Below are 11,479 nucleotides of genomic sequence, written 5' to 3' on the forward strand. Positions count from 1 at the left end.
TGAAAGGGCCCTAGCGGTAGGCAGGCTGAGAGCCAGGCCTGATTTAGGCTCCATTAGTGGAGAGCAGAAGCTAAAGTAGGGCAACACAAACCATTTACATCTGTAAAAATGCTTTCAAGTTGTTGGTTGACATGTATGGAACTATCAAAAAATAAAAGATTTTTATTTTTAAAGTGCAGTTGTGGGGGCTCAGATGATGGCTCAGTTAACAAAGTTCTCTTGCACACATGAGAGTCCACGTTTGGATCCCTGGGCAGGGTGGCACACATCTCAAACACCAACGAGGAAGCACAGAGATGGAGTCAGCCATGGAGCCAGCTTGTCAGCTGGCCTAGCTGAGCCACTGAGCTCTAGGTTCAGTTAGAGAACTCGTCTGGAAAATAGGGGACGAGGGAAACAGAGCGGGTGTTGACCTCTGGCCTACACGAGCACAGGTGTGTTCACACCATATAAAGAGTAGTGTTATACAAATGAAAGTTGCCATAGAGGAATGAACATCCAAACATATGAGCTGGGAGTGCCAGTGTGAATTCCTGGATTATTAGTGGACTCTGGGATTGCTTACTTAGGGAGGGGTGTGGGCATCTTTGGTTGTTCAAAGGATTTTGTTGTTAAGTTTACATTCAGTACACTGCAAATGAATGAGCCAGATCTGGAAGTCATGAATGAATTAACTTGGGATGCTCCATATGTTACCATTTGTCTCTTTTAATGGCAGTAAGTTTAAAGTATGTTTGAGCACAGCATCCCATATGGGGTTTGTGAGATTTCCATTATAGTCTTAGAATTGGCATTATTTCTCAGATTGAAGATTTAAGAGGTGGGTCTTGTGGCACAGCTTATCAGTTTCCTAAAGTTGATGTGTGACTTCAGTTTTAATAATACTGTTTTGGAAGCTGGAGAGATGTCTCTGTCTTTAAGAGTGCACACTGGCCTTGCAGAGGACCTGAACTCAGTCCCAGCACCCACTGCCTGTAACTCCAGCCTCAGAGGCATCACACATCCTCTTCTGGTCGCTCAGGATACTGCACTCACACGTACAAACTCACACATAGATACATAAGTTAAAGTTTATTTTTTTAATCTAAAGAAAGATAATGTGGATTTGTTAGGTATCAGCACACAACTAAAAACTCTGCTCAGTAATATTGTAAATTATTGAAATATCAACTATATATCCAAAGTTGAATAATATATGCAAGCAGATCTCATAAGTAGGATAAAGCACCCAGAACACTTTATAATTCCAGGTTTGTGTTTTTAATAGTCAAGGGCAAGCGTTGGAGTCATTTTAATAGCTATTATTTTTGTATCTCTGTCCGTCCTCAGCATTCCCCTCTCAGGCACATGTTATAGGATGAGAAAAGTGGGCTCAGTTTGTTCGGTGGCATTCTCTTATGTTTTCAATGAGGGCATTATGTTTCCTTCCTTCTTTTCAGGGGCTGCTTTCTTACCTCATCGTTGATAGGCACACTTGCACTAAGCCTTACGATACCTCTCTCCATCATAGCTGACATATGCATGCAAAAGGTAAGTTCCTGAGGAGATACTGCAGGCCGGTACTAAGGAGTGATGGGTAAAGGTCATGTCAGTAATCATGGAGGCAGACATGGACTATGCTTGACGCCTCTCTCCCTAAGAGACTCCGGTGCATAGAAACACGAGTAGGGCTGAGGACGGGGCTCCACAAACTTGAGAACTGAGCTTGATCCCCAGAATCTATGTGAAAAAAATGCTGGGAGTATTGTTACATGCTTGTAATGCTGCGGAAGGTGGGGACAGGAGTTGTCCTGGGCTCGCTGACCAGCCCACCTAGCCGAGGGAGAGTCCGAGGTCAGCAACTGAAACAGCACCTGAGGAAAAACAGCCATTGACCTCTGCCTTCTACACTTGTGGGCACACCATGTGTCCGAGTACACCCACACCCACGTGAGATAGGAGCTGGTTTCTTTTCTTTTCTGGCCTTGAACTCACAGGGATCTGCCTGCCTCTGCCTCAAAAGTTCTGGAATTAAAGGCCTGTGCCCCCACACCCTGTGGAAAAGGTTTCTTTAGTGCTTCTAAGGGTAGCAGAGGAGGGAGGTGTACCTCTGCCTAAAGCTGTGAGCCGCTTACAATGATTTGGATTTTGAATATTTTAGTCATAAGTAATCATAGTGTACATGCCTGTGCTACATTGATACAATTTGAAAAAGGAAATATTTGAAAGTTACAAGGTTTATAGTATGTTCTAATAGCCTTATTTTAATGCTATTTTCTTTAGGTCTTTGTATAGCTCAAGGATAAAGACAAACTACTCTTTGTGATGATGTATATATACATTATTTAAAAGTCATCCTGTACTATAGAGAGATAGCTCAATGTTGAGAGCACTTGCTGCTCTTACAGAGGACTTAGGTTCTGTTTCCAGCAGACAGTTTACAACCAGCTCCAGATCTAACACCCAATTCTGGCCTCTACCAGCAACTCTACATGCCTATACTTAGGAACACACATATACACATAACTAAACAAATCTTTTCAAAACAGTTCTGGGCTGATATTCCTAGATTATTAGATGTTCTGGTAATTCAAAAAAAGTTACAGTTTATCAATACTTTGATGTTTAAATGTAGGCTTCTTAGTTCCTTTCAATGAGTACTCATTCTTGGGTGAACATTCTGTGGGTCATTTAACCTCTATGTGTCTATACTGTGCAAAAGAGGCTGCATGGTAAACACTGTTGGAGGGTTATTGTTTGTGTTTTCTTTGAAAGACTTCACCAACACATCATTCTTATGAAACTTTTCTGTTTTAATGGTGTTAAATGGCCAGCATCTGCTTTCCAGCAGAGTGAGTTTTGCCTGTGAAAACTTTCCTTTATTTGCTTTCTTTTCTGTTCATGTGTGTGTTTGGATGAGTACATATATGCACATGTATGTACATGCACATGGAGGCCAAAGGACAGAATTGAGTATTGTTCCTAAGGTGCTATCCAACTATTTTGAGACAGTCTCTCCCACGGCCCTGGGGCTTTCTAAGTAGACTACTTGGCCAGTTACTAGGCATGCTGCCCAGAGGACAGGACATCCACAGATGGGCTCTTGAGTCAAGCACTTTATTGAGCCATCTCTTTTATTCCTTATCTTTCTTTGCAACTCTCAGAATTGGACAAATGCATCTTCCTTATTTAACAAACAGGAGTGGCTATTTCCTTTTGTAAACCAGATCCCCAGTGTGTCCCTCATCCACCTCAGGACTCAGTGCAGGCTGCTTAGAAAGTTGTGTTGGATACTTTAGTTGGATCTAGACACTAAAGGCTTGCAAAAGTCGTCTCCAACGGGTTCACTTGGTTTTAACGTTTAAGAACTATAATGTAACACTGTGTTAGCACACCTGTAATATACATGGTGTTTATTTTCAAATTTGAAATTTTGAAGATGGTGTGGGAAATTGAGGAAGAAGACTCGGTGTGTGGGCAGGGGCTGATGTGACAGAGGGAATGAGCACCCATGGTGTGTGACCCAGGAACTCCATCTGTGGGTGCTCCCGTCCTCTGGGCAGCACGCCTAGTAACTATTGGCAAACGTGGTTGCTTTGCTTTTGCCCTTCTTTCTTTTTAGAACATTAAGTATTGCTATTGCTTATTTAGACAAATAGAATTGTAAATTGCTGTCCTGAATCCTCCTATGTAGTAATACTTTATAACATATTATCAGTGTTTAGCCTGTCTTCTTTGTATTTTAATGTACAGTTAATTTTTAAAGGTAAAAAATTGCCTTAATGATAATTTTGAGGTTTTAATCTTTTGTTTTAGGTGCAGTTTTCTTGGTTATTTTTTGCAGGCGCTATCCCTGTATTTTTTTCATTTTTTATTGTTACTCTCCTATGCCATTATAATAATTGGGATCCTGTGATGGTAGGAGTCAGAAGGGTTTTTGCCTTTATATGCAGAAAGCATCGAATTCAGAGGTATGTTTTATCCCATAACATTTTTTAAGTTTGTGTATGTGTGTGTGTGTGTATGTGTTCATTCATTCATTTGTGTCTGCATGAACCTACATGTATGTATACATGCATGAATGGAGACAAGAGGCCAGTGTCAAATGTCTTCCCTAATCACACTCAATCTTAGCTTTTAGTGTTGTACTGGTACTGGCCAGTGGGTATCCTGGACCAATTTGACTAGGCTGCTGGCAGTGAGCCCCAGGTATCCACCTGTCTTGCCTTGATTGTTTTATGTGGGTTGGGGAGATCGACTTTAGGTCCTTATGCTTTGGGGCAAGTACCTTACCAACCAAGCATCACCAGCCCTTACTTTTATTTTTTGTTTCTTGAGCTATAGTTTTACCTTGTAACCCTGGCTGGCCCTGGGCTCTTCTTGGTCTTCTTGCCATAGCCTATTGAACACTGGGATCACAACATAGATTTTCTATGTTTGCAACTGAGTGTGGCTGTGCTTCTCTGTCATCTTAGCAACTTGGGAAGGTCAGTAGGATTCGGAGATTAGAGCCATCTTGGGCTACAGAGGGAGAGCCTGTCTCAAAGACAACAGTGATGGGTTATCTCAGTGAGTGGAGAATCACCACAGTGGCCACCTGGCTTTAGGGATTTTGATTGAAATTGTTGAACAAATAAACTATATAATTCATGTGGTATAAGGAGAAAGAAATTTTTTGGATCCTTAGGATGATGAAATAATTTCTCTACTGCTAATTTTTAGGAAGGAAATGTTTTGATTCACAGGTAAAACAAGAGTACTTTTTGATGGCCTACAATTAATTTAAATGTAGAAAACTGGTTTGGGTGCAGTTCATAATAGAATACATTAACAGTGTCTTACATGCCTTTTCTAAGTTTTTTGTCTTAGTCAGGGTTTCTATTCCTGCACAAACATCATCATGACCAAGAAGCAAGTTGGGGAGGAAAGGGTTTATTCAGCTTACAGTTCCAAATTGCTGTTTATCACCAAAGGAGGTCAGGATTGAAACTCAAGTAGGTCAGGAAGCAGGGGCTGATACAGAGGCCATGGAGGGATGTTTCTTACTGACTTGCTTACCCTGGCTTGCTCAACCTGCTCTCTTATAGAACCCAAGAATACCAGCCCAGAGTTGGTACCATCCACAAGGGGCCCTCCCCCCTCATCACTAATTGAGAAAATGCCCCACAGCTGGATCTCATGGAGGCACTTCCCCAACTGAAGGTCCTTTCTCTGTGATAACTCCAGCCTATGTCAAGTTGACACACAAAACCAGCCAGTACAATTGACCCCTTGTCAACTTGACACACAAACACATCACTATTAAGCCTCAACCCTTACTTTCTTATTCATCCCCAAGAACTAAATTACTTTAAAAGTTCCACAGTCTTTACATATTAAAAGTTCAATCTCTTTAAAATGTCCAATATCTTTTAAAATTCAAAGTCTTTTAAAAATTCAAAGTCTCTTAACTGCGGGCTCCACTAAAATACCTTCTTCCTTCAAGAAGAAACATATCAGGGCACAGTCACAACCAAAAGCAAAACTCAAGATCCAATGGTTCAGTGTCTGGGATCCAACTCGCAATCTTCTGGGCTCCTCCAAGGGCTTCGGTCACTTCTCCAGCTCTGCCCTTTGTAGCACACACATTGTCTTCTAGGCTCCAGCTGCCTGTACTCCACTGCTGCTGCTGTTCTTGGTGGTCATCTCATGGTACTGGCATCTCCAAAACACTGCTGTCTTCCACTGTAATGAGGCTTCACCAATAGCCTCTCATAGGCTCTCTTCATGGTGACAAGCCTCTGCTCCTATGCATGACCCCTTCAAGTCCTGGGCCATCAATTGAAATTGAGGCTGCACCTTCACCAATGGCCTTCCACGGCCTCTCACAGTGCCAAGCCTCAGCTACTCTTCATGACTCCTTCATGCCTTCAAAATCAGTACCGTCTGGGTGACTCTTACACGGTACCAAGTCCTGCTACAGCACGAGGTACAACCTTGGCTATCTCTGGAACACAGCCTCTGTGCTCTCAGAAAACACTTCCCACAAGATTTCACCTCAGTGATGCTGGTCTCTTCTTAATCACTGCTAATTTCTTAGCTCCAGCTAACTAGCATCAATAGTCCCAGTAACACAAAGGTTCGCTTTAGTGGTTCTGGTATCTTGTTACTCACAGCTGATTCTTCAGCCCCAGCTAACCAAAACCACAGAATCTTCACAATCAAAACAGCAACAGCCCTGATAAGAGTCTTAAATTTCCCTCTGGCATTTCACAAGCCAGGCCTCCATCTTCAGCACTGTTCTCAACAGTATCTTCCAAGCTCCTACACAAGATCCCATAGAGGTCTCAACACTGAATGGATCATCTAGCCCAAAGTTCTAAAGTTCTTCCACAGTCCTCCCCAAAATATGGTCAGGTTGTCACAGGAATAACCTACTACGCTGGTACCAATTTGTCTTAGTCAGGGTTTCTATTCCTGCACAAACATCATGACCAAGAAGCAAGTTGGGGAGGAAAGGGTTTATTCAGCTTACAGTTCCAAATTGCTGTTTATCCCCAAAGGAGGTCAGGACTGAAACTCAAGCAGGTCAGGAAGCAGGAGCTGATGCAGAGGCCATGGAGGGATGTTTCTTACTGACTTGCTTACCCTGGCTTGCTCAACCTGCTCTCTTGTAGAACCCAAGAATACCAGCCCAGAGGTGGTACCACCCACAAGGGGCCCTCCCCACTTAATCACTAATTGAGAAAATGCCCCACAGCTGGATCTCATGGAGGCACTTCTCCAACTGAAGCTCCTTTCTTTGTGATAACTCCAGCCTATGTCAAGTTGACACACAAAACCAGCCAGTACAGTTTTGTTTTGTTTTTTTTTTTTAAGAGAGAAAACTTGTATTGTGCTTCAAAAACATGAGGGGAACTATTGTTTCTACTACTAACTGTATCATGACCTCCTAGCTTTAGATAGGGTGACGGGACATTTCTGAGGTTTCTTTTTAGTTCTAAAGCTTTGTTACCTGTTGCCTTCTTTCTTTAGAGTTCCAGAAGACAGTGAACAGTGCGAGAGCCTTATTTCTATGCACAGCGTTTCTCAGGAGGATGGAGCTACTTAGCGGCTGTGTCTGTAGTCCAGGTATGTATTTGAGCCAGCACCAGTGGTTCATGGTGTTCTTATTCTTGGGATATCCAAATGTGGGGCAGGCCTGACAGCCTCCCCCACTCCCCCTCCTCCTCCTCCTCCTCCTTCTTCTTTCTCTCTCTCTCTCTCTCTCTCTCTCTCTCTCTCTCTCTCTCTCTCTCTCTCTCTCTCTCTTCCTCTCTCCCTTCCTCTCTCCCTTCCTCTCTCCCTTCCTCCCTTCTTTTTCGAGACAAGATCTCTCCATGTAGCCTTGGGTGGGCTGGAACTTGCTGTGTAGACCAGACTGACCTATAACTGAAGAGCTCTACCTGCCTCTTACAGGTAGATTAGAGGTGGGCCGTGCCACACCCTGCCCCTGCAAAAGATTTTCTTGAATGAGTTCCTTGAGGTGGCTAAAGGTGCTACAGTCTCTGGAGTCAAACCACTTGGGTTCCAGGTCTCCAGGCCCTTCCATAGCTGGCTGAGTGATACTTTGGGAGCTTCTTGGTCTTTTTGAGCTTGTTCCCTTGTTTGGGAAATGCATTATGATAAAACCATCTTACAGGTATTGAGTTCAAAGTATCACAATGGTTCCTTTCTCAAATTAGTCAGTGAGTTCTAAGTCATTTTGTCTGTGAATGTGCATGCATGCATGCATGTGTTCCGCATGTGCATGGATGTGTTCATGTGTTCATGTATGTGGCTTCTGGCCAGAGGTTGACATCTCTTGTCTTCCTTCATTACTCTTGACTTTATGTTGGAGACAGTCTCTCACTGACTAACTAGTTTGGCTGGCTAGCAAGTCCCGGGAACCTCCCAGCACTGGGATTCCAGGTGAGCTGCTGTGTTAGCTTCCTGTGGATGCTGGGGACCTGCTCAGGTCCGCGTGCTCCAGCATCTAACACTTCAGCAGCCAAGTCGTCTCTTCAGCCTCGGGTCCCACTCTTCTTTATGCTAAGTCATTTTATCCAATTATGCCCTTTAGAAAAACATTCTTCTCATTATAAAACTAAGAAAAATAAAATACTTTAGAGTGAATCACATCTTTTCTTCCTGCTCCCCACCAGGTGTGTACATGTATGAGTGTATGTGTGTGTATATATTTTTTATGAGTGGTAGTGAGTCTCTTTTGTTAATGTTTCAGAATCATTTTCCTACTTTAATTTTTAAAGAATTAGTGCCCTTTATATTTCTTACAAGACTAAGAGCATATATGACAGATATTAGTTGACTAGCAGTCTTGGAATAAGGTCAGCATATCTTTGGTAATTACAAATCCAATTTATTTATTTAGAATAGGAAGCTCCAGTAAGTTCCTGGACTGCCAGAGATCCTGGCCTTTTACTTTTGGGATATCCCTAGACGCTTCCTGCTGAAATGTTTCATGATTGTTCCTGGACTTTCCCTTCCCACCACAACATCCTGCAGCTCCTCCAGCTTCTAGCAACTGCTTGGGCCGTGTGTAACAATTAGATAACTAATTGTTATCTGCATAGTAAATTCACCCCTAAAGCTACTTGCCTGTCTCTTGATAGACCATTCTCCCATTTCTTTGCTTGTCTGTCCAGCTTTCCAGTTGACAAGACTTTTCACTAAGACAGATGAGGATCTCTACTCCCACACCACAGGGAGTGGTGACTTTCTGTGGTTTTATCTTTGGACACAGTCTGAGGTCTAGCTCTGCAAAGCTACACAAAGCAGCTTTGGCCACACTGTTCACCCCCAGGAAATCACACGGGGCCCATAGTACAGCTGAGAATATGTGGGCAGCCAGCTCATAGGCTTGTGCCTAGTTACTGTAAAAACAAATAACTGATTCTTTCTCCAAGATTCTTAGTGGCAAGCCCCCTTTTCTCCTGAGCCATTTTGTTGGCCCCGTCCTGAATTTTAACTCCAGTTCAAGCACCAGTTACTTGAACATCTTGTGTTGTGTTGTGTGTAATGGGTATTTCAACTTCTCAGACTCTGCAGTATAGAAATTAAGATGATGTAAATGATAAATAACCATTTTCTGTGTCCTTTTCTTTTTAGCTTAATGGAACATTCTACAGTGAAGAGACAATCTGGCAAGTTCTTTGTAGAAGTGTTTCAGTGCCTAGTCTGAACAGGAGCTGTTTCAGTTCTTTGAAACTCTATATTTTCCACACGTCTGCTTCATTTTTACAATGAAGGATGTTCCCTGTAGGCTGCCTGCAGACCAGTTGTCCTAAAGGACCAACCTGCCTTACATATCAGTTCAGTTCCTGAAATCAGTGGAACTATTCAAGGAACGGAATTCCTCTGGAGACTGTCTTTAAATGTACTTCTCAGTTTCCGAGGGACCAGCTAAGTGTGATGAGCATTTGTGACAGGCGGGCGCCAGTCTGCACTGCCTGCAGTGGGTGCAGGCTCTGGTTTTGGGTTTGGTAGATTGCAAAGCAAGCACACAGAAGAAATGTTAGTGTGACAAGTACATTCATGTAAGGTTGGTGGCGCTGCACTCTGTGATCTCCCTGGTGTCTGGTGCCTTCTCTCTTAAAAAACATGACAAGCCGTAACAGTTTTAAAGGGAAGACTTGTAAACTGGAAAATCATGTATTTCTAAAGGCTGTGTGGCTATAAATTAGTTGAGAAAGCTCTGTTTCATTTAGAGTTTTAAAAGGAATATTCTCTCTTCAATTAAGAAATTTTCATAATGGAATGGTTTAAATTGAAGTGATAAAGAATATTATTAGAATAAAATGTTTGTATATGTATTTGTGTATTAAAGATGTTTTGAGTAATTTTGTATTTTTCACATATAAATGTGCTAAATTACTCTAAAACTGGGTGCTGCTTCCTTAAGTAATCTTACTTTTCCTAAGTAAATTTAAATGCTTAAAATAAAAAAGAAAGGCAAGGAAAAAGTCTGCTTAAAGGATGACATCTGATTTTTTGTCTTGTCATTAGATTGTGGGTGCGGGAGCTCGTCTCACTTGGTAGGGGGCTTGCCTGGCACTGCATAAACCAAGTGAGTGTGCACACCTGTAATCCCAGCACTCAGGAGGAGGCAGAGGCAGGGGAGCAGAAGTTCAACATCATGCATCCTATCTATAGAATATAAGGCCAGCCTTGGAGAATGAGTTATGTATCCAAAATTATAAACTAGTCCCAGCTGTGGCTCCTACATTGAGGCCTTAGGCATGCTCGCAGTGTGTGTGCTTCCGGAGCTGCTCCTGTCTGTGGACCCTCTGGCTCTTGGTTAGTCAGAATTCATTCCTGTGCAAGTTAAGTAGCAGTCATTCTCTGAATGTCTTAATGAATCTCATTTTAAAAATCCCCTGTACCGAGTTCCACTTTATCCTGTTCACATTCTTAAAACTGGTCTGGTATTACCCTGAATCTAAAATCTAGCTGTCATATTGCTTAGTTCTGACACCTCTGTGTTATATTAATTTAAATATCAGACAGCTGTGTTTATTACTGGGGGCCACCAGAAATTCTTATGCTAAAACTAATGCTGGTTGGCAGAGTATAAGCCATACAAAGGAAGTAGAGGCTGGGGAGATGTCTCGGCAAAGCGCTTGCCTTGCTAAGCATGCAGGTTTGAGTGCATCTCCAGAACAGATATAGAAATAGCCCTGAGTGGAGGTGATGGAGACAGGAGGGCCCCTGGAGCCCTCCTGTAAGGTAGGAAGACCCTCACACACACACACACACAAATTTTTTTGTTGTGCTAGGGACATGACTCCGATTATTGCACAAGCCTGAGGATCAGACTTCGATCCCAAGAACCTGTATAAAGCAGCCTGATGTGGTGATCTGCCTCTGTAATCCTAGCACTCCTGTGGTGAGGCGGGAGGTAAAGACAGAAGAATGGCCAGGAAGCTGCTGGTCTGAAGTGTCTAGTGCAACATTACAGTGTTAGCAAGGTGGGGATACAAGCAACCTTGGGGGCATTCTCTGATCAATGCACACACACCCTGGCTTTGTGGGTTTGTGTACAGGAACATACAAAACATTAAAAAAAAACAAAACAAGATATTCAGTGCCTGAGGAAAGGTAGTTGATAGTGACCTCTCCCCTATACATATTCTTCACATGTACACACACACACCCTCAAGGCAGATGCAAATACATGCACACACACACACACACACACACACACACACACACACGATGTGGATTTCTGAGGAACTTTTTAGAACTTATGTGAAGAAGCCTGCCAATTCCTCAAAGACTAATTCTGACTGGTTGTTATCTGTACCTGCAGTTTTCTGGTTATTGTTACCACAGTTTACCAAGATCTTCAGCAGTTTCCAGGGTGAAATAATTGAGACAGACCGTGGAAGCAAAACTCAATCATCAGGTTTTTGTCTAAATACAGTGGACAGAGTGGGTGGGTTGTGTCTCACAGATGATCACTGCCGCTTGGGATTTAGAGACT

The 11,479-nt window shown here is 42.7% G+C and overlaps 1 protein-coding gene across 4 annotated transcripts in view; it reads left to right on the forward strand.

Moving 5' to 3' along the window:
* Positions 1-9,530, forward strand: part of Slc35f5 (solute carrier family 35 member F5) — a 34,021-nt gene extending 24,491 nt beyond the window's left edge. For all 4 annotated transcript variants that reach the window (XM_052200605.1, XM_052200606.1, XM_052200607.1 and 1 more), the window contains exons 13-16: positions 1,440-1,530; positions 3,796-3,950; positions 6,994-7,089; positions 9,106-9,530. In XM_052200605.1, coding sequence (XP_052056565.1) covers positions 1,440-1,530; positions 3,796-3,950; positions 6,994-7,069 — 322 coding nt within the window. In that variant the 3' untranslated portion in view covers positions 7,070-7,089; positions 9,106-9,530. The remainder of the gene's footprint in view (positions 1-1,439; positions 1,531-3,795; positions 3,951-6,993; positions 7,090-9,105) is intronic.
* The last annotated feature ends 1,949 nt before the right edge of the window (positions 9,531-11,479 follow it).

This window comes from Apodemus sylvaticus, chromosome 12 (assembly GCF_947179515.1).
Source record: "Apodemus sylvaticus chromosome 12, mApoSyl1.1, whole genome shotgun sequence".
NCBI classification, from domain to species: domain Eukaryota; kingdom Metazoa; phylum Chordata; class Mammalia; order Rodentia; family Muridae; genus Apodemus; species Apodemus sylvaticus.